General features: G+C 51.2%; 1 protein-coding gene across 1 annotated transcript; it reads right to left on the bottom strand.

Moving 5' to 3' along the window:
* Positions 1-129: 129 nt before the first annotated feature.
* ANAPC5 (anaphase promoting complex subunit 5) lies at positions 130-27959 on the bottom strand. Its single transcript, XM_056107151.1, has 17 exons — positions 27669-27959; positions 24576-24655; positions 23381-23490; positions 20994-21183; positions 18894-18960; positions 16350-16451; positions 14713-14903; positions 12542-12623; positions 11686-11775; positions 10773-10954; positions 9399-9534; positions 8815-8889; positions 7544-7665; positions 6888-6995; positions 6664-6811; positions 748-910; positions 130-464 (listed from the first exon to the last, which is right to left on the bottom strand). The coding sequence occupies exons 1-17, from the start codon at positions 27873-27875 to the stop codon at positions 253-255; spliced, it is 2265 nt and encodes a 754-aa protein (XP_055963126.1). The 5' UTR covers positions 27876-27959; the 3' UTR covers positions 130-252.

Genomic DNA, 27959 nt, shown 5'->3' with positions numbered 1-27959 from the left:
TCATAGACTAATAACAAAAAATTGGGGCTGGAGATTTGGTAGAACTCCCCCCTCAAATAAAGGTGCTTGTTATCAAAAGTGAAGGAAAACAAAATAAATGGTAGATTCTAGCAATAAAATGAGACAAAGCGCATCAAAATTCAGTTTATTGACAAGATATCAAATACAAAAGTCTCCTGGAGGAAGGGGTGTGAGAGGCGCACACCTTGGCCTGGGCCTGGTGGCCCAGGGGAGGGGATGTGTGTGCTGAGGCTAGAGGTGATTGATCAGGGGCACCCCGTGCGAAGGCAGCTCCTGATGCAGCTGCCGGAAGAGCATGGCACAGCGGTTCCTCTCCTGGGTCTTGCCCAGGGTGTGGTAGAGCCTGGCCTGGAAGTAAACGACATCTCTCATCTGCTCCTTGCAGTCCACCTTTGCAAAATAGCTCTTGGCTTCGCTGAGGTTCTCAATGGCGGCCTCCAGAGCTGAGAGAAAGTGGGGGAGATACCACCCAATTTAACTCAACAGCATGCATGGTTTTCAAAAGTTAATATCCACTCTTAGTCATTTAACATGGGCCGAATAATTTTACATTCAACAAACGGAAGATACACACACACACACACACACACACACACATAAATGAATTAACCAATCATTGGTCCTCAACCTTCGTGCCAAGCAAGTATGTAAAAGCACCTTAAACGTGAGCCCGATTTAAAAGCCTTCTGCACCAGGTGCCTAATGACTCCGGGCATGGCCTCCTACCTTCGACTTTCTTTGCTGGGTCATAGGAAGCTGCTGACGCCACCTGGCACTTGGCCACTAAGAACATGGCCCGGCCTTTGTCCAAGACAGCCCCGTCAGCCAGGATAGGCTCAATAGCCATGTGGAGAAGACTCAGGGCCTGTTCTGGGATCCCCAGGATGAGCTGGAAAACAAAGATCATGAGGCGCTGCACACATGTGTCCCACCACACCCACCTGCTCTGGCAGCATGGCCGGGGGCTCCATCTCTGGCTCCCCCTAAGCCGCCAGGTCTGGATCTCCTGTGCCTAACAGTGTAACACAGTGTGTGGCAAGTGGATCTCGGGCTCCGAGACACGAACGGGAATGGTGAGTCACACCATGGAAAGCTTGTCTTTGAAGAAGACAAATCCTGCAGACTGGTGATTTCTAAGCGCTGAGCTAACTGTGTAAGAATCCCCGGAGGCAGCAAGTGGGGGTGGATGGCGTGAGAGTCCCTCACAGGGGTCAAGTGGCGGCCCCTCTTTGAACTACAGGCACCACGTCTGGTCCCCTGAGTGTGGCCAGGTCTCTCCTGAGCAAGGAGCCAGGAACTGCCCCTGAGCACCTCTGGGTAAGGCCTGACCACCCTCCCCCACACCCACAAACAAAAAGGATCACAAAGGAAACGGGGAAGCACTTCCTTACTACACACTCAAGGATATAGTGAAGAAACAACGAAATTTCAAAGGAATATAACATAAAGGAATCCAGCTATTTATTTTTATGACGTAGGAGCACTGCTATTTATTAAAATGCAGCTACTTTGCACAAAAGAAATAGTAATGAAGAACTGAAAAACAGAAAAGATGAAAGACATGTGAAAAAAGTAACGAAAGTTTATTTCTCCGTAATTATGAGATATAAATCAACGATGCGTTAAAAGATAGAGGTTCGGAGAGATTTACATATATAGCCCAAATAAGAGAGTCCAAAGTAAGTGGGGAAAAGCTGACAGAATCCGAGAGCAGAGCAGCTCGGAGGCAAGGGCTGAGAGCTCACACCTGTCCCCCCTCGGCAAAAAACGGAACGACACTGGAACGGCACGCTGAGCCCACCTGTGCGGGCGGCACTTCCCGAGCGGACCAACCTCAGCGGATACATGGGACCGCTTCCAGGAAGACCAGAAGCCAAGTCACAAAGTCTCACTCAGCACATTTGTCTTTCCTCAGTACATTTTTGGGGCAGGGAAAGGGCACCCACGTCCGGGCACAGGGCTGACTCCTGGCTCTGCACTCAGGAGTCACTCCTGGCAGGCTCAGGGGACCATATGGGGTTCTGGGTTGAGCCCAGGTCAGCCTCGTGCAAGGCAAGTGCCCTCCCCGCTGTCCTACAGCTCCAGGCCCCCTTGGTACATTTTTATATATTGAAAGCATATAATATATCTTCCATTACCGTGTGCAACTAAGTTAGATATCAATAACAAGTAAATACTGAAAATTCACACACACAAAAAATAAACACCATATCCTAATTAATAATGGATAAGTCAAAGAGGAAATCACAAAAGAAATTGGAAAATCATTTGAGATAAAAGCCACGATGTATTGATAGCAATGAAAAGCTTCTAGATATAATGAAGGGATTTTATATTTGGAAAGATATATATTAAAAAAGAAAGCAGCTCTCTAACCGGTCAACAGAAATAAAACTTACAGGAACAAGAGTATGCCAAGAAATCAGACAAACAAGAACAAATTCTTAGAAAGACAGGACTACAATTTAGCAAAACTAACCCAAGAACAAACTCAAAATCTGAGTACACCTGTAACAAAAAATTGAACCAACAGCCACAAAAATTTCAACCAAGAAAAGTCTAAGCTTATAGGGCCGGAGAGATAGCACAGTGGGTAGGGCAGCCGACCCGGGTTCAATCCCTGGCATCCCCAAGCACTGCCAGGAGTGAAGTAATTCCTGAGTGCAGAGTCAGGAGTAACCCCTGGGTATCACGGGGTGTGCTTCCCCCCTCAAAAAAAAAAAAAAGAAGAAAAGAAAAGCCTAAGATCAGATGGCTTCACAGTTGAATTCCACTAAACGTTTAAAAATTTCAATCCCATTCTTCCATAAAATCAAAGAGTTGTGATCTCCAGAAAAATACAGGCCAACAGCCCTCATGAATAAAGAAACAATAATCCTCAATTAACACCAGCAAACAAGGCCAGCTGCGGATGAGAGGGGTCACGAACGGGCCAGGAGATGGTCTGGTTCCTGGGCCACGCACTTGGGTCAAGCACGATCCCAGCTGCTCTGCGTTCTGGAATCCCCGGGGTCGCGAGCAATTTCCCGCTGCGTCACCGCCTGGTGCGTGGGGGCACTGCACACACACCTGGATTCAATCTCAGCAAAAATGACGTGCAAGTTCTGAGGCCGGGGGCGGCAAACACGCAGAGGCACAGGAAAGAAGTGAGGAGCGGGGAGCACCGCATCTGAGCGTGCAAGTCCCACAGCCGGTGTGACAGCTACAGCCCCATCTGTCAGCCCTGTCATCTCAAGGCGACTGCGGGGAGAGGGGCGACAACTCAGAGAGACAGGGGCCTTGCACACAGCCAACCCAGGTCCAATCCCTGGCAGTGCTTATGGTCTCCCAAACCCTGCCAGGGTGTGCCATACCCCCCCCCCCACCACCGAAACAACAAACCTTAGAGACATGTTTCTAAGACTAAAGACAAATGGCCGGTGGCACGTGAAAAGATGCTCGACATCCTTTCAGGAGAGAAACGCAAATCAAAGCCACAGTGCGACCAGCTTCATGCCTCACAGCAGGAAGGCATGACTGCACAGGGAGACACAGTGCCACAAGGTCGATGGCCCAGGAGGAGCAGCCTGGTGGTTCCTCAGAGTTCAGCAGAATTAACACGCCCGAAGTCCCAGGCCCAAGTATACCCAAAGGAAAGGAAAATACATCCGCACAAGAACCTGAACATGAACACTAACAACTACTTATAATCGCCGAAGGGGAAACAACCCGATTGTCCATTAACTAATGGAAGGAAAAACAAAATGTAGTATATCATTCAATGGAATATTAACCTGCCATTAAAAGGAAGTACACAGGCCACAGAGCAGTGAACCCTGAAAACAGTGCACTGAGCCAAGAAGCCTGGCACGGAACGCCAGACACTATGTGAGCCCAGTTACGTGGACTCTCCAGAACAGGCACCTCAGCGAGGCACAGAGCGCGGCCACAGGTGCAGGGAGGCGGTGTGGGGAGGGGGTAGGAGGAGGAATTCTTGGCAGATGTCCCTTCTGAGTGGAATAAAAATATTCTGGACATAGGGGCCAAAGTAACAACATAGCAGGTAGGGTGCTTGCTTTGCACACAGGTGACTGGCCGACGCGGGTTCAATCCCTGGCACCCCATATGGTCCCTGAACACCGCCAGGAGACTGCTCAACGCAGAGCCAGGAGCAAATTCTGAGCACAGCCAGGTGCGGCCCCAAAGCAAAAACAAAGAAATTCTGGACTTAGTGTTAATGACTGTAAAACACTGTAAATTGTCTTAGAAGTCCTTAAATTGTAGACTTTTAAAATGCTTGAAATGGTGAATTTTATCTTAATTTTCAAACTCAAAATTGCGGGGTTGGGTAGCAGCAGGTCAGGCACTTGCCTTGCACACAGCAAACCCAGGTTCGATCCCTAGCATTTCACGGTCCCCTTAGCACTGCCAGGAGTGATTCCTGAATGCAGAGCCAGAAGTAACCGCTGAATATTGCCAGGGGGGGCCCAATAACTAACTAAATAAACAGAACTACTGAGGAAGCCAACAATAAAAACAGATTGCGAAGCACCTCCCCTGGAGATCTGGGCTTATTAGGTTCGAGGTAAGGTCAGGAATGTAGATTTGGGCCTAAGAGATAAGTGTAAGGCACTTGCCTTGCACGCACCAACCTGGGTTCGATCCCCAGCATCCCATTTGATCCCGAGCACCACCAGGAGTAATTCCTGAGTGCAGAGCCAGGAGGAACCCCTGAGCACAGCTGGGTATGGCCCAAAACCCAAAAATAAACACATAAGTAAATAAATAATAAAAGCTATCTCTGTGCAAAGATGTCCACATATTAAAAATATTTCTACAAATTCTAATGCAGTCAGTTAAGGGAGCATCTGCGTTAGTCAGTAAATTCTTCCTGTGAGTTTAAAATGAACTCATTTGAAATATTTTTTTCCTATGGCCAAAGCAATAATACAGTGGGTAGAACGCTTGTTTTTCACATGGCCGACCCTAGTTCTCAATTCCTGTTCCATCCCCGGCATCCCATATGGTCTTCCAAGCATCGCCAAGAGTAATTCCTATCCTCCCAGGATGGGAGAAGCATGCTGAAAGTAGACTCTAGACCAAACATGATTGTCACCCATTGCCTCTTTTGCAAACCACAACACCCAATAAGAGAGAGAGAACAAAAGGGAATGCCCTGCCACAGAGGCAGGGTGGGATGGGGGGGGGGGGTGGGGGGTGGGAGGGATACTGGGATCCGTGGTGGTGGGAAATGGGCGCTGGTGGAGGGATGGGAGTTTGATCATTGTATAATCGAAACCCAAGCACAAAAATGTGTAAGTCTGTAACTGTACCTCATGATGTCTCACTATTAAAAATTTTTAAAAATAAAAATACAAAAAAAAAAAAAAGGAGTAATTCCTGAGTGCAGAGCCAGGAGTTAAGCCCTGAGTACCAACAGCTGTGACTCAAAAACAAAACAAAACAAAAACAAGAACAACAACAAATACATATGGATGTATTTTTTCTCTCTCTCTGGACTTGAGCAATAGTACAGCAGGTAGAGCACTTGCCTTGCCCATGGCCATGCCAGGTTCAATCCCTGGCACCATATAAGGTCCCCCAAGTCCCTCCAGTGTTGCCAAAGGCCAAAACCAAAGCAAAATAAAATATATTCCTGGGTGGGGGATTTTGATCCATAACTTGCGTGTGTAAGATTCTGAGTAATGCACAGCACCTCTAGAAAAATTTATTAACAGCCTACTAAATTTTAGTCCTACTAGGTACCATGGGATACAGGAGGGAACATGAAACCCCTTCTCTCAGGGCTTTTTTTGTGGGGGGTGGGTGGGAAGAGGGCATACCCGGCGATGTTCAGAGCTTACTCCTGGCTCTGCATTCAGAAATCACTCCCGGTGGGCTCAGGGAACCGTGTGGGATGCCGGGGATCAAACCCAGGTTGGCTGCATGCAACGCAAATGCACTCCCTGCTGTGCCATCACTCCGACCCCTCTCAGGAACTTCATGGTGTCCAGGGGGTAATAAAAAGATAAAATTCCAGAGCGATAGCACAGCGGGTAGGGCGTTCGCCTTACAAGCGGCCAACATGGCCGACCCGAGTTCGATTCCTCCGCCCCTCTCGGAGAGCCCGGCAAGCTACCGAGAGTATTCGATATGCCAGACACAGTAACAACAAAGTCTCCAATGGAGACGTTACTGGGCCCGCTCGAGCAAATCGACGATCAACGGGAGGGCCTTTACCTTTACCTTTACCTTTACCGTTTCATATTCAAAATCTTTCCATTAATACATGTTTGTTAGATCCAGCTGAGCTGGGGGCCATCAGGATTATGCTAATGCCAGTGTCCTCTGGAAGAGGCGAGAGCCCCGCGCTGGGGCCGCGGGGGTGTTGGCTGCTCGCGGGGCGCACTGCAAGACTCAGTACTAGCAGGTGAAAACTGACCGCGACTGACACGCCAGTTCTTTCATTTGTTGTCTGGGGGCCACACTCCTAGTTCTGCACTCAGGGGTCACACGTGGCAGGGTTCAGGGGACCATGTGGGATGCCGGGGTTGGCTGCGTGCAAGGCAAGCGTGCACGCTACCCACTGTACTACTGTTTCAGCCCCGCCAACGCACCAGCTCTGTGCACAAACACACACTGTGCAGACAGAGCTGGGCTTACCTGGGCAAACGCCAAGTTGAGCACCGTCTCGGAGGCCAAGTACTGCAAGCGGTACTCCTTGGAGAGGGCCAACGCCTGCAGGAGCACAGGCAGCGCCATGGTAGGGGACGAGGACCTCCAGTACAGCTCTGCCATGGACAGCAGGACACTGCAGGAAGAGGGGGACACCGGGTGAGGCACCTCGGCACAAACCCCGCCAGCGGACGCACGGGCACGTTGCTTACCTGATCACCATTTCCGTGTTCCTGGTTTTCTCGCAGTGGACCAGCAGGCTCTGTAAGAGCCGGTGTGCCTCGGACATTCGGTTCTGAGCTTGCAGCGTGACTGTTTTCCTGACATGGAAACCAGACCGGCAGTGAGTGTTGAGACTGATTGAGTTCTGCCGCAGCTTCAGACCTAGCCACAGTGTCTAGGTTCTCTCAGACTGAAAGGCCCCTCAGGGAGGAACTGTGCCTGATGCAAACTTTGTTAACAGAAAGATGTGTGTGACCATATAGGTCACATATATTCCAACACACATGCAGCAAGAGGCCTGGGGATGGACGGGCGGATAGGACATGAGCAGAGCGCTTGCCCTGCACCTGGCTGGCTTGGGTTCGATCCCCAGCACCTCATGTGGTCCCGTGAGCATGCCAGGAATGAGTGCTGAGGGCAGAGTCAGGATAAGCCCCGAGCACTGCTGGCCTTAGTGATATCAGATACCTTGGGGTAATACTTATTTTCTCCGTTTTGCTTACTTGTATTTTCTAATTTTCTGTAATAAATAATAATAATAAATAATAATAAAATTACAATAATAAACAACTCATTCAGGGACAAGTAAGAATAAAGCCACTTGAGAATGATTTTATTCAGGGCCAGAACCATCCGAGTTTCTGACCTGTATACGCCGTCGGTGCTATTCAGAGCCGTAATTCCTGCAACGAGTGAGTCGGCCAAGTGGTATTTGCCATCATTCATGGCTCTGTCAAACTGTATCTTCTGATCACACAGCATCCAGAGCTGGCAAGGTGACAAGGAGCCATCAGGGACGATGGGGAATGCTCACCTCATTATTCACAGGCACAAAAAAGTATTTTGGCTTATGTAGCAAACTGCACATTTAGATGAATTGTTTCTATTTCAGACCCCCACAGTGCTCAGGGGCCCACACGGTGCCAGGCTCGGCCATGAGCGCTCTCTGCAGCTCCCAGGTGTTCCTGTGAACTGGGAACTCCACCGTGTCATTCACAGGCATGTGGGCCTTTCAAAACCAGCAAACAGCTCTAAGGGCTGAGCGCGTGCTTTGCATATGGAATCCCCGTTGGGGACCCCTGAGCACAGAGCTGGGAGTAATTTCTAAGTACCACCAGGTGTGGCCCCAGAGCCAAAACCAAACAAACAAAACACAATAAGCAACTTGAACGGCGACCCAGACTGATGGCTGCAGCCCCGCCAGCCCCCCGACTCCCTCCCAGAGGCAGAGGCAGTGCCGCCAGGCATCCCAGCGGGTCACTGCCCTGCCGAGGAGGCCAGGAATAGCCCCAGGAGCACCAGCGACAGGCTCCCTGACCTCAGCTCCCTGACCACGGACAGCAAGTGCTAGCTGGGGAAGGGAAGGGACAGCAAGCAGGCCCTGGGTTCAGCGACCTCGGCCCACCTGCGACGTTGTGGGTGCAACAAAAGCCTGGACGGTGGGGAGGGCACTTGCCTTGCAGGCAGGTGACCCCCGAGTGCAGAGCCAGGAGTAAGGCCTGAACACTGCTAGGTGTGACCAGGGACCCCCATTTCGCACCCCTCACCCGAAAATACCAAAGAGAGCAGAGGGGCACAACTTTTTCCCCAAAGGTTACTCAATTCTGGCAGAAAAAGATGAGAGTTGCCAAGGAAAAGACAGAACGGCACAAGTGACATTTCACCCGAAACGTCACCACAGACAGGGATGCTTGTCCTTAGTCCCAGAGCCAGAGGGACAAGACCAAGGAGCTGATTAAAGCTGAAGACAAGGAAACAAAGGCGCCGACTCTCTCCCCCCGGCATTTCCCAACCTCCCGGCATAGACGTCACAGAACAGGCCTGGGCACGGTGCACCGAGGGGCCTGTCGAGTGTCCGGCCCTGACTGTGGCAGAGGGAAAAGTCTCTCGGGGACTGGGGCAGACCGCGAGAGTTACCTGGGCATGCTGGCTGTTGGGTGGGAATCGCCCCTTTAAGTGCTTGAGGACCTCTGAAGCGGCAGCGAAACAGCCCTAGACAGAGAGAACCCGCGGGATTAGCACCCAGTGGGCCAGGCCTGCGCACCAGACAAGGGGTGCGGGACTCCCCGTTCCCCCTGCGGCACCCAGAAGACAACGAGGCCAAGACCACCAACATCAAAGGCCAGTTCTCAAGGTCTGAGCGAGTTTCCCCAGTATCTGTCCCAGGAAAATGCTTTTCTTTTCTTTTCTTTTTCTTTTTTTGCTTTTTGGGTCACACCCGGCAATGCACAGGGGTTACTCCTGGCTCTGCACTCAGGAATTACCCCTGGCGGTGCTCGGGGGACCATATGGGATGCTGGGAATCGAACCCGGGTCGGCCGCGTGCAAGGCAAACGCCCTACTCGCTGTGCTATCTTTCCGGCCCCCAGGAAAGTACTTTTGAGCCAAGGAGAAGGACAAGAGTGGCTGGAAGCACTGCCCTGGGGACTCCCTGGGGCACAGGTCACGGCCTTTCTCGGAGGGCGTCCATATTGGTGGCAGCTCCTGGGTCCGCCGGCTACCTGCTCCGCATGCAGTTCGGCGAGGTGGCAGAGCGCCACGGCGAAGGACTCGGTGTTGTTCTGCTGCACGCCTGCGCTCACCGACTCCAGGCTGTTCATGCTCAGCAGCATCTGGGCTTGCTGCAGGGCCATGGTGCTGCAGGGGACAGGGCAGCAGTGCTCAGGAACACGCCCAGTCGCCCTCAGCCAACCCGCACAATGGAGGCAGCCCACAACTGGCAGCTGCCCGCCAAGGCCAGTGCCCCGGCCCACCTAGGCACAGGGAGGCAGCACAGATGGCGTGAGCAGGCGCGAGCCTATGAACACCTCCCGGGCCACCCTGGCTGCCTTCAGCCCTGTCCCCGCGCCCCGAGTCCCGGAAGCAGTGGGCAGTGTCTGCGGCTGGCGTGGCCCACATGGCGCCAAGAAATCCTCCCAAGCACAAAACCAATCCTGGAGAATCAAGATTTGCCTTCGTGCCTAAATGCCAACCAGGGTGCCTGGGGCAAGGGGCAGGGGGCTTCATGTTAAAAATCGGGTCCAGAGGTCGCCCCCAAGCAGAGGCCAAACAAAGCAACGCCAAGGCGGCACCAGCCAGGACACTCCCTGGGTAAAAGGGAAACAAGCTTCTAAACAGGACAGCTCAGGGCTTGGGGACACTGTCCCCTCCCCCAGGCCCGCTGAGGACAGGAAGAGGGGCTCCACCTCAGAGGCACTTGGTGCTGTCACCTGTCAATCCCCCTGTGCCCTTGGGCATATCAGACCCGCAAACCTGGGAATCCGCACCAGCAGGGACCTCATGGGGCAGCTGTGAGACGTGGACAGTCACGGGAAAAATCTTGGCAAGCCCACTCAAGACGGAATTTTTGTTTGTTTCGGTGCACACCCCACAGGTCTCAGGGCTCACTCGAGGCCCTGCGCTTAGGGATCAATCTGGAGGGGCTCAGGAGACCCTGGGAGAGGCCAGGGATCAAACCCGGGTCAGTTGCGGGCAAGGTAAACATGCTGCCTGCAGTGCTGTCGACCCAGTCCCAAAATATAAAATGTTTTTTTGTTGTTTTTTTTGGAGGGGGGTCACACCCGGCAATGCACAGGGATTACTCCTGGCTTTGCACTTAGGAATTACTCCTGGCAGTGCTCAGGGGATCATATGGGAAGCTGGGAATTGAACCCGGGTCAGTCGTGTGCAAGGCAAATGGCCTACCTGCTGTACTATTGCTCCAGCCCCCCATAAAATGTTTTTAAACTCTAAAGCATCCTCTTTAATTCCCCCACACACAAAATTCCATCAGAGGGAAAGATCGCCTCCCTCCGCGCCTTCATGAGACCAGCTGGCGGCCGTGCCCCTCTCCACGGGGCCACCCCCCACGGCCTGGCAGTGGGCCGCAGACCCACCTGCGCCCGTAGAGCCTCCAGATGGCCGTTTTCTGAGCGATGCTGATGTCAATGAGCTCCGAGAGGCTGTGCTTCCAGTGCAGGAGATCCGAGTCCTTGAGGGCATCCATGAGCTTGTGCGCCGTCTTCCCAGCAAATGCCCTCTGCTGCACCAGCGACTGGATCCCCAGGGAGGCCAGGTACTGAAGGACAGAGCAGGGCTGTTCTGGGGACAGCTCAACCATGGCCGTTTCAAGCACAGTCCCGGCAGCCTGCTCTGGCCCGGCCCCCACACGCTGCCTTCCTGAAAACTCAGGAAGGAAGAAAACGAAATGGAGCACAGAGGGACGCTGGAGTCCCGCTGAACGAGGCCTGGACCAGACCCTGGTTCTGCCTCGTACCGTGTGGCTGGAGGTGAAGCCTCAGCCGCCTCATGCGTGAGATGGGTAGCAAGCCCGCCAGAAAACATTACTGTAATGAATGTTTGGCCAGGTATGCCCCCCCAAACCAAGAGCACCCAAAGCACACATATGTTGCATAAAGAATCAGAGAGTGAGTCATCTACATTTCGTCTGTGAGCCACACTCCGCTCTGCTGTTCCACCTCTCCAGCTAAGTGCAGGAGCCAGGTCCGGCGTCAGGGGCTCGCGGAGGGGGCAGAGTCCGTCTGCCCGCTTACAGAACTGCCCAAGGCCCGAGAATCTGTGAACCTTGCCTTGGTATAAAAAGCCTTTTCTTAAGCTTGAGTGAGTACGTGGAAGTTGGCATGGATCAATAAAGCACACGAAGGCCTTATAGGGGTAACGGCCCTCTCGTGGAGAGCACTGAGGAGGAAGGGGTGGGAGGATTCCTGGGGAATAAGTCAGCCCTGCGGAACTCTGAGGAGTAACACCACACACTTATTTAAACCGTCTCCTCCCAGAGGTCAGCCTTACCGGTAACCCGAAGTGCACTGCTTTCTTCACGGAATGTTCGAGCAAGACATAGCTGTCAGATCTCTTCTGCCCCAGCACATACAGCCAGCTCTGGCAACAGAAATCACCAAAGTCTATCAGAACCATGACAATGGCTGTGTTCGACCGAGGAATCAAGGCGGAAGGAACAAAACAAATCTTCTAACAGGTTTTCACAGAACTTTGTCCTACACACGGCTCCTTCCTGGCTGGGGAGTTACTTTCTCTTCTACTTTCCAATAAACTTTTCTATCTTCAAAAATAAATCAATTGGCCGACCCGGGTTCGATTCCCAGGATCCCATAAGGTTCCCTGAGCACCGCCAGGAGTGATTCCTGAGTGCAGAGCCAGGAGTAACCCCTGTGCTACGCTGGGTGTGACCCAAAAAGTTAAAAAAAAAAATCAATCAATCAATTCTCTAAAATATGATGTAGTCCCAACCTAAATAGAACCGATGCGACAAGTGGCAAACCTTCAGACTGAGATAAACAGCCCTCGGTCTTCTGCTCTGGCGGCAGAGTCTGGCGGGGGCAGGAGCCCAGGGCTGCCCCAGAAGGCCAGGTTCTCAGAAAAGGGCCGTGCCCAGGGTTCTGCTGACACCCAGTGACCATGTCTTTCCAGGGACGAGAAGCCGTGTAGACCCTTCATTGATGCCCGGGTTTACCAGGTCAGGCTTAACATTTTAGCCAAGAAATCTTCCCCAATGCAAAGTGGAGGTCAAGAATCAAGAGAAAGAACTGAGTCTGGGTTGTCCTTCCTGGAGCCCCATGGCCAACTAGCTTCTCCTCCCTGCTAAGGACCGCCACCCACCAGGTACCCGACCCACGGCGCAGCTCACCAAGCAGTGCTGCAGACACACGTGGTCGTTGGACTCCTGGGCAATCCTGATGGCCTCCTGCAGGGCCAGCTCTGCCTGCTGACTGACCACAGACCAAACGTCAACATCTCACAAGAAGATGACATACACACACAGCACCTGACAGGAAGTCAGATCCCAGACGGGCCAGGCAGCAGTGTCACCTGGGACTGTCCCTCAGAGATTTGCCCTCTGCCAGACTCAGGACAGCGGGGACAGAGCTCACGGCTCTCCATAAAAAGGGGCACCTGGAGCGACTAGTCTCGTCTCTGAGGAGCTGTGAGCAGGGAACAGGCGGCCTTCACAGCAAAGCCTTCTCTGCCATGTGCAATTTTTCACACTGTGGATGGCACTGGATGTTTTTATAATCTTTTTCTAGGCTAGTTCTGTGAAGCAATTTAGAGATTTCCACTTCTTTTTTTTTTTCTTTTTGGGGTCACACCCGGCGATGCACAGGGAATACTCCTGGCGGTGCTTAGGGAGCCATATGGGATGCTGGGAATTGAACCCGGGTCAGCCGAGTGCAAGGCAAATGCCCTATCCACTGTACTATAGCTCCAGCCCCAAGATTTCCACTTCTGAGTGTTTTTCTGCTCACGTGTTCTCCTCCAAACGGATGGATCCCTCAACCTCTCCACCCCTGTGGAAACGAAGCAAAATCTGGGCCCCTGAGCCTTCACTTCCGAGTGTATCTACAGAGATGCCACTTGTACCCTGGCCAGCGGGACTGAGTTAAACAGTAGCCCCGTCTACTAGCTTCATCTCTGTTCATTTTCTCTCTTCAGCCTGTTTATAAACCTAGAGAGGATTTGGGGCAAAAGATCTACAAATGGGGCCTGGGACACAGCATAGAAGGCCGGAACACTTGCTTCACACGCAGAAGACCCTTGCTGGCCCCTGAGCACTGTTCAGGGAGTAGCCCCTGAGCACTGCTGGTGTGGCCAAAAACAAACTTCTCTTTTTTGGGTTTTTTTTTTTTGGTGCCACACCAAGTGATACTCAGGGATTATTCCAGGCTCTGCACTCAGGAATCACTCCTGGCCGCTCAGGGGACCATACAGGGTGCCAGGGATCGAACCCAGGTCTGCTGTGTACAAGGCAAATGCCCTCCAGGCTGTACTATTACTCTGACCCATAAACAAATTTCTAGGTAGCTGAGGATATCAAAATAGAACCCAATTTTCTTTGAGTATTACTTATTTGGGGGAAATCTTACATAAGGAACTTTCTTTCAACAGGAATCTTCCAAAATTACATTTAATTGGAAAGGGCTGATTTGTCCCTCCATAATTACTTGCTTAAAGAAATCAGGTACATTTAACTATTTACATATCTTTCATATCTCATTCCTTTTATACTGAGGGCATCAGAACATAAGCTACCGGAGGACAAGACGTACTCTCCACACATAGGCCCTCAATAAACACCAGCTGACTGAATTTTATGAAGACCCGATGACAATGAACATGACACTTGAAGTGCTGGAGTGATAGTACAGCTGGCAGGGACTTGGTGCAAGGCCCTTGAGCTCTGCTGGATGTGACCCAACCGGTCCCTCTACAAAAAAAAAAAGTCCAGTTTCCTTTGCTATCGCTCCAGCCCTAAACTTTTTTAAATACCCAAAATAACTTTTATGGGCAGAGACAGAACAGTAGTCAGGGCACTTTCCTGGGACATAGCTGACACGGGTTCAATCCCTAAATTCCACACGGTCCCCCAAGTAATGCACAAAGCTAGGAGTAATCCGGACACAGCCAGGTGTGGAAAGAAAAATAAAGCTTTTGTATTCACTTTATTACATTAAAAAGAAAATCCCTTCGGGAATCTCTAGCCTATTGACCTAAATAATTTCTTTGTAATCTGTTATTCTTAGAAGTGATGAAAGGGCCCCAAAAGAGGCTAGTAATGTGCAGCTGTGCCGCTAGGGGGTGGGCTCGCCAGGCGGACCGTTGCCAGTCCTGGCACCAAGCGCCCTCAGGAAGCAAGTTGGGGGCACTCTGACTCCTCTCTTCTCCCACTCTCTCACTCTCTCCTTCTCTCCTTCCCTCCTTCCCTCCCTCTCTCCCTCCCTCCCTCCCTCCCTCTCTTCAAGCAGCTGCAGAAGTGCATCTCAGTGAGCACTGGCGACTGCAGGATGAGCCCCAGGAGCTCACTAGTGGCCGAAGCGGCAGTGCAGGGCGGCCAGGTTGAGTGCGGCGTATCGCAGGCTGCGCCCGTAGCCTTCCTCCCCGTTACTTTTGCTCTCAGCTCCGGTGAGAATCAGGCGGTCGAAATAATGCAGCAGGCTGTGCGTCGAGCTGAAAACATCCTGGACCCGGAGGTTGTTCAAGTAGCTGAGGTAATGCTAAAAAGAGACGCGAGCAACACGTCCTCAACGGCCCTTCCTTCTGGAGCAGCTAATTCGGAGTCTGCGCGGGCGCCACCCCGTCTATGCCTCGGCCCTCGAAGCAGGCAGCTTTGGTTTCCACCCACTCTTGGCCCCACGGCACACAAAACACAAGCCCAACAGAATTTGGTTTTGGATCCCCGGTACCGAAGAGAGACGTTTGGGGTGCTTTCTCCAGTCTCCCTCCCTCCCTTTCTTCCTTTGTTTTGGGGCCACACCTGGTGGTGCTCCCAGCTCTGTGCTCAGGGATCACTGCTGGCAGGACTCAGGGACGCATATGTGTGTCAGGAGTCAAACCTGGATCACGTGCCCTACCTGCTGTACTATCTCTGGCACCGATTTCTCCCACGGAGAGGGAGAATCCAACGAAAACCCAGACTTCCACTAATACTGCACCAGAGTTCTATCCCACAATGCCACTGTTTAAGGATGGGCTGGAGAGAGTCCAGGGGCAGGGCGCTTGCCTTGAATGCTCCCGACTCGGGTCTGATCCCCGGCACCCCACAGGGTCCCCAAAGCATGCCAGGAGTGACTCCTGAGTGCAGGGCTAGGAGTAGCACCACCAGGTATGACCCGAAAAACAAAAACAAAAACAAAATACCCAATCAGGGATGAGACAGAGAGAAAACACATGCCCCCTAGTTCGGTCTCTCTCTCTCTCTCTCTCTCTCTCTCTCTCTCTCTCACACACACACACACACACACACACACACACACAAACACACACACTCATAATATAAAACTAAGCCTACTGCATGCTGGTTAAGTCCACTCCAGGGCCAGATCACTGCATTGCAGGCTGTGCACAGGCTCTGCATGCAGATCACATGGGTTCCGTCACCAAGTACCACCAGGAGTCACCCCCGAGCACAGAGCTGGGAACAGCCTGAAGCACCACCCAGTGTGGACCAAAACAACATCAGCAGGGGCCAGAGAGCTCCGAAGCGGGCCAGAGCGCACCTTGCATGCGCGGAGCCTAACAGGAGCACGGACTTTGCACCTCAAAGCTCAATGCCAGTGCTGATGGGTCCCCAAGCTGATGGGTCTCCTTCTCTCCTTCTGGCCTTCCCTCCCTCCCTCCCTCCAGGAGTGACCCCCACGGACCTAGTGCTGTAGTCGCCCTGCGCACTGTTGTGTATGGCCCAAAAGCAAAGCAAAAGTAAGTCCCTTCTACCAACTGTTGTCCAAGGTTCACAAGAGCAGAGATGGTGAATGAGAGAACATCAGTGGATATGGACAGTCCTACTGGCCGCGGAGACAATGGACAACAGGCTGAGGAGCTGACTTGTCAACACGTGATTTCTTCCAGAGAACCTGGCCCAGTGGAGCCCACCGGACTTGCACCACTCAATACTGCCTCCAGGAGCCGGATGCTTTGGGCCCCAACTCTGGGGACAGACTCACCGCTTCGGCAAAATCGGGATTGAATTTCAGCAAGTTGTTCAGTTCTTTCTGCAGAGAAGCTGGCGTGAGGGCTTTAGTCTCATCATTCTTTAACAACGACGCCTGGAAGGTGAAAGTGACAACTCAGAACAAGGGGTGGCCAACGGATTCAGACACCTGGTGAGTGTGGCACGGCCTCCCCAGCTGCCCGGCCCAAGCTGTGTCATCCAGACCCAGTGTGACGTTAGCAGAAAACTAAGGCCAGGCCAGAGAGAAAACAAAGGGGTTAAGACACTCGCCTTGTGCACAGTCTGGTCCAATTCCCCACCATGAGTGGTCCCCTGAGCCCTGCCAGCAGCAGTCCCTGGTCACAGAGCTCGGAGTAAGCCCTGAGCATGAGCCAAAACAAGATTTTTTTTACTTGGAAAAAAAAAGCCAAAATAAAAACCTACAGCAGTACGTGCATCATCTTTTTATCATCTTTTTTTTTTGGAGTGAAGAGAGGCACACCTGGCAATACTCAAGGGTTGCTTCTAGCTCTGCACTCAGAAATTACTCGTGGCAGTTCTTGGGAGACCAGGTGGTGGTCCCCCAAGGGATCAAACAAGAGTTGGCCACATGCAAGGCAATTACTTTTTCATATAAATTAGAATAAGTCAAAATTTTCTTATTCTTTTCTTTTTGGTGGGAGGGCGATGCTCAGGATGACTCCCGGCTCTGCCCACAGGTATCACTCCTCACAGGGCTTGGGATCCCATATGGGAAGCCACAGATGAATCCAGATTGGCTGCGTGCACTATTTCTTATCAGGTGTACCATTTCTCTGGCCCCCGTGATTTTCTTTTTCAAGGGGTTACCCTGGCAGGGCTGAGAGGGCCCGAGGCTGACCAACATGGGTATGTGGGCAGCGCGTGCTCAGGACTGACAGAGCCGGCACTCCCTGGGGTATACCCAGTGGTGCTGGGGTGCGTGTGTGAGGAGTCCCAGCCACCAGCCTTAGGCCCGTGCACGCACTAAGCACGCGCTCTGCCACTTGGAGCTATTTCCCCTGTCCCAATATTTTATTTAACTCGAGGTAGAGTCTGGGCCATAACCAGCAGTGTTCAGGGTTTACTCCTGCCTGCTCCGGGGTCACTCCTAGCAGTGCTCAGGAGACCATATGTGGGGCTGTGGACTTAACTAGGGTTTGCCTGTGTGCAAAACAAGCACCTTAAATGCTGTACGATTTCTCCAGCCCAATATTTTATATTTTTAACAAAATTGGAGAGGCTGGAGCAAGAGGACATAGGTGACAGCACTTGCCTTGCACACGGTTGACCCAGTTTGACCCCCCGGCACCATATGGTCCCCCTGAGCCCACCAGGAGTGGATCCTGAACACAGAGCCAGGAAAAAGTCCTGAACACAACGGGGTATGGCCCCCAAACAAAAAATCCAAACCAAAGCCAATTAGAATACGATTTATATTTACTTTATGTTCTTTTCTCTTTTTTTGAGGGAGGAGGGTTAGGTCACACCCAGTGATACTCAGGGGTTCCTCCTGGCTCTGCACTCAGGAACTACTCCTGGCGGGGACCGAACCCAGGTTGGCAGTGTGCAAGGCAAATGCCCCACCTCCTGTCAGGTCCAGCTCCCGACTTTCTGATCTTTTTATTGAATAATATAGACTCTGTGTCATCAACTGGTCTTTGAAAGTATTTTCAGAGCTTTGTCACATTTACTACAAATACTCTGCCCATTTTTTGCTTGCCTTTTAATTTTGATAAAATGTGTTCCAACAAGCAGTTTTCATTTTTATGCTGAAAAATCAAATCACCGTCTGAGTGTTTTCTCTCAAAGCTTTTATGTTTAGAAAGTCTTTCCTCACTCAGAGATCAGTTAAAAGTTAATACAGGGTTCTCTCTAGTCTAATTACAGCTTTAAAGACTTCCATTTAACCCTTTAATTCAGCCTAATGTACTGAGGTGGGAGGACCCAATTTTCCTCTCAAGGCTAAGGATCGTCTAGACAGGTTTTTCTAGCCTGGTTGAAATTCTCTTGCAGGGATGAGTTAATCACTTTTCTCCAGATCTAATCATTATAACTTCCTGAAGAAAGAAAGTTAATAACAAAATGGGCCAGGAAGCCAGAGCGAAAACAAATCCTAATTCTGTGCATACAAAAAAAAAAAAAAAAAAAAACATGGAAGAGGAGCCAGAGCGATAGAACAGTGGGCAGGGCACTTGCCTGGCATGCAGCAGACCCGGGCTTCATCCCCACACCCTACATGGTCCCCTAAACTCGCCAGGAGCGACCCCTGAGCAACAGCCAGGAGTGAGCCCTGAGCAGTGCCAGGTGTACCAAGAAACCAAAAAGAAAAAGAAAAGAAAAGAAAACACCTAACCGGGAAGGGCCACCAGCACCCTGTGCACTGAGGGGCGGAGAGAATGGGGGTCAGAGAGGGGAGTGAGACTCCCGGTGCACTCTGAGGGGAAATGGGGGCGCAGAGAGGGAGGGGCCAGGCCCCCAGAGCACTTACTGAAGTAACAGGCAGAAACATGACGTTCAGAGAAAAGAACGAACATACCTGTTGTGAAAGGAAAAACTCGGCTTGTTTCTGGGAGAGAGGCCCACTGCAAGACACTTCCTCTTCTCTAGAAAATAAAAAAGAGAAACAGTCAAGAATCAATTGCACAATAATGAAAATGCTCTAGAAAGTCCTATGGCTCCTTCCACATTAGAGTTCTAAATCTCTGTATTTGGGGGGCGCTACCCAGTGACACTCAGGGACCACAGACACCAGAGCCGGCCACACCAAGATCTCTCCAAGCCTGCCCTAATCCCCTCTCCCCTCTCTCCCTCTCTCCAAGCCTGCCCTAATCCCACCTTCCTGGTGGTAGCCATGGGGGGGTGGGGGGGGGCGCAGGTCACGTGCTCGGTCACACGGCGCACCGGACATCAAGCCATCAAACAGGTTCTCTAAGAGGACTCATGCTTGAGCACTGTACACTCGATCCTGACTCATGACTCAGACATCAGAGATCCAGCGTTGGCAAACTTTACCCAGGTAAAACTCAGTAGGCCTCTAAGACCCAAGTGCTCCCTGGGAGGCCCTCTGGAGGCGCTTGGTTTCACTCAGACAAACGTCTCCCAAGATGCTGCAGGATCCAGAGTGGCCAGGATCGGGCCAGCCCGGCCCACCCCACATCCCTGAGCCAACTGTGCCCGAGGGAAACTCGCAGGCCAAGTTCTCTGGTGGAAAATAATTTCAGTGCTTCCAGTAAGGAGTCTTCTCTCTCCCCATACCTCTTAAACAAAGGAAGCCCAAGCCTTAAAGTAAACAGGGCTGAACCCTGATGGCTGGAGAACTGGAGTAGACACACCAGCAGGCCCCGCCCTCTACAGCCTGACCAAATGCTGCGCTCACTCCAACCTCTCCAGAGTCAGAGGGAGGTCGGTGCTGTATAATCAAACAGCAGCAACAGTTTAAAAAACACAAAAAAAAAGTGAAAAGAAAAAGTGAGGGGCTGGAGCAATAGCACAGCGCGGAGGGCATTTGCCTTGCACATGGCCGACCCGGGTTCAATTCCCAGCATCCCATGTGGTCCCCTGAGCACCGCCAGGAGTAATTCCTGAGTACAAAGACAGGAGTAGCTCTGAGCATCTCTGGGTGTGACCCAAAAATCCAAAAAAGAAAAAGAAATGTGGACATGAAGGGCAATACAGGGTTATAACAAAGAGGTCCAGTGGCCCAGGCCCCAGGCCACAGAAGCAGCCATTAACAGGCGTGGGAGAAGCAGGTGAGAGTCCCACGGTGCCGGCCACCTCCTGGACATGCTGTCCTGCTCTCAGGGCCCACAGGTACATGGAAGAGACAATAAAGGGCCTTGTTGGGGGGACAGAGCGACAGTACAGCGGGCAGGGAACTTGACCTGCAGACAGCCAACTCAGGGACCCCGGCATCTCATACGGTCCCCCGAGTCCTGCCGGGAATGATCCCTGAGTCAGGAGTCAGCCCTGAGCACCACTAGAGTGATCCAACAAACAGCAAAAACAAGCCCTGGCAGGGCAGGTGGTACTGGGTAGGTGGCTAAGAGGATCCCGGACACTGCCCGGTCCTCACGCATGACCAGAAGTGACCCTTAAGCATCACCAGGAGGGACTTCTATACAAAACAAAAACAGGGGGTTGGAGCAATAGTACAGTGGGTAGGGCGCCTGACTTGCATGCACCTGACCTGGGTTTGATCCCTGGCATCCCCTGAGCACCACCAGGAGTAACCCTTAAACACCACCGCCATGGAGGGAGGGAGGGAGGGGAAGAGAGACTCTGCCCTCCGGAATTACTCCTGGATGCACCCATATGGCAAGCACCTTATCCACTGTACACCCTCCAGCCCCCAGATTTTTAAAATAATCAAGAGGGGCCAGAGAGCTAGCTCAATGGCTGAGGACAAACTCTGTCTGCCAGAAGCCTGGGACTGATGCCAGCATGTGAGCCCTGAGCGTCACGGGAGTGACACCCCCACACACGCTCCGGAAGAGCTGGGAGTAGCCCCCGGGCATCACGAGGTACGGCCCTAAGCCCAAGACCAAGGAAGAGAAATAAAAAGCTGGGAAGCGCGGCCGCGAAGCAGACAAGCCTCCCTCAGAGGAGGGTGCAGGAAGGGCCCTGGGGAGAGGCCGACCTGACGGACACGTCCAGCTCCTCCTTCTCCATCTTCCTCTCCCCCTCTCTGCCCGCCAGTTCCATCTCAGCCTCTTCCGCGCTCTTTTTCTCTCCGCTCTGGAAGTAGCGCTGCAGGGCGGTGTAGAGCTTGAACACCTGACTGAAAGACAGCTTGCTGTAGGCCAAGATCATGTGACGCAGGAACAAGCCTGGGGAAAGAAGACAGTGAACGCCGGGAGCGAAACCCAGGCCCCAGGAGCCGGACTGTCCCGTGCAGCGCTTCCTTCAGAAGGATCAGACTCCGCAGCCACTGTTCCCTGCGCCTAGAACATTCTCTCCCAACCCTTACAAAGTGGTTTCTTCTTCCTGAGCGCTCAGCAATCCCACTTGCCTACCACCGCCTCTGTCCTTGCATTTTCTTTCGTGCCGGCTGTCACATCCATTAGAAAGTCCCTGATTTACCTTTGCCATAACGGCTTCCCCCAGCCCCTCACCACCAGAAGGTGCTCTCTCCTAGGAGGACGGTCGTGTCTACCTTATAAATCCAGAAGATTGACAAGAACCCAATGCTGAGTAACATACAAATATCAAAGAGTGGGGGCTGGAGCAACAGCACAGCGGGAGGGCATTTGCCTTGCACGCAGCCAACCCGGGTTCGATTCCCAGCATCCCATATGGTTCCCTGAGCACCACCAGGGGTGATTTCTGAGTAACCCCTGTGCATCACTTGGTGTGACCCAAAAAGCAAAAAAAAACCCCAAAAAACAAAAATCAAAGAGCTGGGGGATGGCCAAAAGGAAAAGCTCTGAGCGCTTCCCGGACACGCTCCCTTAGGAACTCCTTCCATAACAATAGGCCTTAGCTTTCTGCTCTCTACAAGGTTCACCTGTAATTTTTATTTTTTGTCTTGTTTTGGGGTCACACCCGGCAGTGCTCAGGGCTTACCCCTGGCTCTGTGCTCTGTGCTCAGGGATCATTCCTGGGCCAGGATGTTGGACAACACTGGGATGTCCCACAGGGACATCCTCCCACAGGGAGCTTCGGTTTACTGAGCTACTACCATGACAGTGCTCCTGAGGCACACCCAATTCCATCAAGCACCAATAATCCTATATTGCTTTCTCTTTCCTTTATGTAATTTGCATGGCTTAGCAATGGCCTTTTTGTGTAGACACAGGAAGACAGTTGATGCTATGCTTCTGTAACATGGGAGTTAATCGACTGAAATAACATTTACTCCTGGGCATCCACCATATTTACCTGACTTAAGCTTAATTGTCCTTACTTCCTAAGACCCCCAAAAGGAGGGTCCCAATGAAGGGACTGAATGAATCCAGGGCAAGCTATAAGTTACCCTGGCATCGAAAGGGGACAAGTATAAGTTACCCTGGCATCGAAAGTGCCACAAGTATAATAAGTTAAGAGTATGGTCATGGAACAAACTCTGTCATGACCCAAAAAGAGACCCAAACGGACTGAAAAGCCTGCTGGGGTTAGGCAAGACTAACCTGGCCTGAGGACTGTAGTCTGGGATATATAGCGAGATGTAACCAGGGAGAGCCACCCTTTAAGCTTAATACATCTCTTACTATGTTCATATACAATGACTAGAAATATTGTAAGTAAATTTACTACTCTTGGTTAAACGGATTACTAGATGAGGACAGGAGAAAGCAATACACCCTAGATGGAATCCCGCCCTTAGCGGATCTCCTAGTAATCTGGAGTGCTGACCTCTCAGATGAGATGTGTCCTTGAGTTATCTCCGAGAACTTCCCCTGAGGAGTGGCTTTACCTCTGTTGTTATGACAATGTTCAACCCCACCTATGCAGCGTACCCCAACCCTTCATGACTTCTATATAACTATGTTGTAAGGGGTAAGAGGGGACTAGACAAGGACTAAGAAGATAAGGACTAGACTAGAAAGAGGAGGACTATAAGAATGGGGCTGAGGGAACTATGATGACTGGGACTATGACCAAAAGAATGACTGCAATTGTGCTGTAAGGGGAGAGATCAAACTACGCTGGGGAGGAGAGAGATAAACTATCTACCGACCAGCCTGGGGCCCTGTTTCTGTTTCCCTGGTCCTTGTCTGTCTATCCCTTGCCGTGGGCCAGCCAGGGGAATGGCTCTCTGCCAAATAACACTTGAGTCCCTCATACCCACGCGCTTTCTTTTGGAAACTCGTACCAGGCTAATGCTTCCACAACAGCATTAGACAGAAGGGACTTTTCTACAAAAGAGTTATTTAGACAGAACTCAGATGGCAAGGCAACACATAGAACACTAGAACATGTCACTGTCCCGCTGTGATTTTTTCGAGCAGAGTAAAAGCAGAGGAGATGTGACTGAGAGAGCTGCTCACAGCAACGGTGAGGCCTCCACGCGAGAAGGCTTCGCACCTACGACACTCGTCTTGTGAACCTCCGGCTCAGTTCCAGAGAAAGAATCCGAAAGGTCATCAAAAAACTGTTCCATATCCTTCAATTCGCCTTCAGCCATCAGTTTGATTCTGAATGAAAGAGGTGAGAGATTTTAGGTAGGTCCTCAGAACATCCCCACATTTCATAGTCTGCGAGCATAATCTATTTTATTTTATCATAATTTTGGTTCGGAGCCCCACCCAGTGGTGCTCAAGGCTTACTCCTGCCTCTGCGCTCTGGGGTCATTTCTGTAGGGGACTGAACCCAGATCAGCTGCATGCAAGGCAAATGTCCTACCTGCTTACTATCTCTCAGCCCTTGCTAATCTGTTTTTGTTTTGGTTTGTCTTGTTTTTGTTTTGGGGCTACACCAGCTATGCGCAGGGGTTACTCCTGGCTCTACACTTAAGAATTACTCCTGGTGGTGCTCAGGAACCATACAGGATGCTGGGAATCGAACCCAGATCAGCCATCTGTAAGGCAAGTACCCTACCTGCTATACTATTGCTCTAGCCCACCTTGCTAATCTATGTTAAAGGCAACACAGTAGGGTGCTTGCTTACACGTGGCCAACCCAGGTTCAATCCCCAGCATTCCATCTGGTCCCCGAGCACCGCCAGTAGTGATTCCTGAGTGCAAAACCAGGAGTAACCCCTGAGCATCACCAGGAGTGGCCCAAAAGCAACAACAACAAAAAAGGGCAATTTAGTTATATAAAATGATAGCACATAAAACAAAGAATCCAAATTATTAAAATGTTTTGAAAAATATCATTGCTGATGTTTTCTTGTTTATAAAATGTTTCAGAGTAATACCTCAGCCAGTAAAATCAGAATTTTCCAAAACTAAAAAGAATGAGATGGATCCATACAGAATAATAAATTTTGTTTTGGAGGGGTTTACTTATTTGTTTCTTTGTTTACTTATTCATTTATTTTGGATCACACCCAGAGATGCTCATGGTCTACTCCTGGCTCTGTGCTCAGGAATCATTACTGGTGGTGCTCGAGGGTCCATATGGGATGCAGGGGACCAACCTAGGTCAGTCTTGTGCAAGGCAAACATCCTACCCACTGTTTCCAGCCCCTGTTCTCTTTATGCTTTTTCAAAAAATACGTTGACATCTTTTCGTGTGTGTGTGTGTGTGTGTGTACGTATAAGACAAGGAACTTTACCTGATCTGTACTGAATTTGCCAGCTGCGGACAAGATTCTTCAATAAGTTTGTATAGTTTCGACAATGTAATATCTGGGCCCTAGATAAAGGAGAGTAGGAGATTAAGGAATGTTTTTAAGAGCTGGAGATTAATAAACAACAAATACCAACGGATCTATTAGTTCTTTTGTTCTAATTTGCTTTTGGGTCACATCCAGCAGTGCTCAGTGCTTATTTCCAGCTCGGTGCTCAGGGATCACTCCTGGCGGTGCTCAGGGGACCATTTGCATGGTGGGGGCTGAGTTAGGGTCTTTAACCCCTGTTCTGTCTCTCTGGTCCCTCAACCCATCTTTTAACAGTTTAAACATAAAATCTCAAATGAGGAAAGGTTAAAAAAAGTCCTACCTAAAATGGTACACTTTACATTTGCAATTTTTTAATTGTTGAAACATAAAATCTCAAATGAAGAAGGGGCAAAAAAAGAACACAAACTACCTAAAATGATACAACACTTTACATTCACACAGTCGGTGGGATGGGGTGGAAGGGGAAGCCCAAAACATGCAGTCCAAGGTTCCACCAACCCTTCCTTCTTGGTTTGTAATCAAAGCCAAGATGATGCAGTCCTTCGTCAGGAAAATAAAGACAGTGATATCGCCCTTGTCCAGGGCCAAGATTAAACACAATCACTCAAAGTGTTCTGTAAATTGGAAACCACTCTACAAACACAGGCGTTGTCGTCTCATTTGGTACTCCCCAACGGGAAGGAAGGCTGGCAAAGCCTCCATAGCTGGACCAAGACCCCTCTGAGACAGAGAACATGCAAACCCAGCTACCAAAGAGAGTTATTACAATTCAGATGAGATTGAAAACTAAACCCTGGGGCCTGGAGTGATAGCACAGTGGTTCGGGTATTTGCCTTGCATGCGGCTGACCCAGGTTTGAATCCCAGCATCCGATATGGTCCCCTGAGCACCACCAGGAGTAATTCCTGAGTGCAGAGCCAGGAGTAACCCCTGTGCATTGCCGGGCATGATCCAAAAAGAAAAAAAAAATTAAAACTAAACCCTGAGGGACCAGAGCGTTAGTACAGCGGGTAGGGCGTTTGCCTTGCACGCGGCCAACCCGGGTTCGATCCCCGGCATCCCATATGGTCCCCCAAGCACTGCCAGGAGTAATTCCTGAGTGCATGAGCCAGGAGTAACTCCTGAGCATCGCTGGGTGTGACCCCCAAAAAAAATTAAACCCTGAATATTTTTTGGAGAGTGAATTGGCAGCATATACTCTGATTTTCGAAGTGGAAAACCTTGTGATTCCAGTTCTAGGGAAGGCATGCTATGCCCACATTGTCTGAAAGCTAAGAATTACATACAAATTCATTAACTAACAGTTCATTCAGGGAAACCTAAGCAACAGTATGGTCAGTAGGGTGCTGGCCTTGCATGCGGCCACACCAGGTTAGATCTCCAGCACCCAATGGTCCCCTGAACCCGGACAGAAGTAGTCATGAGCAGAGTCAGGGGTAAGTACCATCGGATGCAGGCCCTCCCCCCAAATTGTTTTGTTTAGGGGCCTCAGAGATAGTACAGTAGAGAGGCACTTGCTTTTCATGCCCTCTACCTGGGTTCAATCCCTGGCACCCCATATGGTTACCCAGGCAGAACATATAGTCTCTTAAACACCACCAGAAGTTGTCCCTGAGCACAGAGCCAGGATCCAAAAACAAATACATATCTATACACACACACTTAATAAAACAGTTCATTTATAACACAATAGACCACAAATCTGTTTTAACATTAAGTTATGAGAGAGACAGTAGAGAGGTGTAGGTACTTGCTTGCCTCACATCCCCCCACGACTATCGGAATCCCCAGTAAACACATGTGGCTCTTTGAGCACTGTCAGGGAGCACTCCTAAGCACAGAGCAAGGAATAGCCCTTGAGCACCACAAGATATAGCTCCAAGGGGAAGGAGCAATAGCATAGTGGGTACGGCGTTTGCCTTGCACGCGGCTGACCCGGGTTCGATTCCCAGCATCCCATATGGTCCCCTGAGCACTGCCAGGGGTAATTCCTGAGTGCAGAACCAGGAGTAACCCCTGTGCATCATCACATGTGACCCAAAAAGAAAAAAATATATATATAGCTCCAATGCCTCCCACCACCCTGGGAAAAAGTATGTATCAAACCATTTCTAGTCTTCTATGGAATATAACGCAGCTGATAAAAGAGTTAAATAGGAGACTGAAGCATTAGCTCCAAAGGTTAGAGTGCATGCTCTGCATGCCAGAGGTCCAGGCTCCACCGTGAGCACTGCAGAGACCCCCAAGCACAGGGCAAGAATTAGCATTGAGCACTGGCAGGCACCCCCAACGTCCAGTCCCCCCTCCTCTGATGAACACTTACTGAATTTTATCTCATGAGTTTCCGCCCCTGCCCGTTTTTTTTTTTTTTAAAGTTTTTGGGTCACACCTGGCGGTGCCTGGAGATTATGTAGGGCTGGGGGGGAGGGGGCAGGGGAGGCCTGGGTAACCGAACTCAAGCCTTGTGCAGGCAGAGCAGGAGCTCCAGTCTTTTGCGCTATCTCTTCTGCCTTTCAATTCCCCTTTTCATTCCCATTCTACGCAAGCGCACACCAAAACTGTTTCTGGAACTTGGCCTGAGTCTCAAAGCTACTCAGTGGTGCAGCGAGAACCAGTCTGCAAAAGGAAATCAAACATGCAATGCGCTGAGCGGTGCTCAGTGTTCTCTGCTGATGTTGTGTCATCGCTACTACTTTGCCCGGACCTCGGCTAGGGTTCAAACATTGGTCAGTCGGTCCAAGGCTCCCACACTCAGGACCACACGCCGCCTCGATTCTACCTACAGAAGACGGAGATGCTGCGTAAACAGCTTCCTCCACCCACCCAGCTAACAAGTGCAGGGACCAGCTGGGAGCCTGGAGAAAGAAAACGGAATGCGTGCAAAGCGCCCCGCCCACCAGAAGCCCGAAGCGCCGGCCGGCGGGGTCTCTAGTTCGCAGGCACCCTCCGATGAACCCCGGGGTGCCCGGCAGAGCAGGAGCGCGGCTACGGCTCGCTCGAACGCGGGGAGCCGCGGGGGCCCCTCACCTGCAGCAGCGGCAGGAGCAGCTGGTTGAGCCGCCGGCGTTCCACGAGGCCGACAGCCCCCTCCCCGGTGCGGCCCATCTCGTTCAGCAGCACCAACACCGCGATCTTGTAGGGCGTCACCCAGTCCTTGATGCCGAACACGTTGGCGTGGACCACCCCATTGGTCATCATGGGGTTGAAGTATAAGCTCTCGTGGACGCTGGCCATGGCGTCCCCGGGCTAAATTCAGACGCCGCGCGGCACCCGCGGCCAGACTCCCGGCCGGGCACCCGAGAGCGGGCCCGCGCCTCC

The sequence above is a fragment of the Sorex fumeus genome, unplaced genomic scaffold (assembly GCF_029834395.1).
Source record: "Sorex fumeus unplaced genomic scaffold, SorFum_2.1 ptg000155l, whole genome shotgun sequence".
NCBI lineage: Eukaryota > Metazoa > Chordata > Mammalia > Eulipotyphla > Soricidae > Sorex > Sorex fumeus.
Note: the sequence above shows the minus strand (reverse complement) of the source record. Positions and strands in the feature narration are given on the sequence as shown.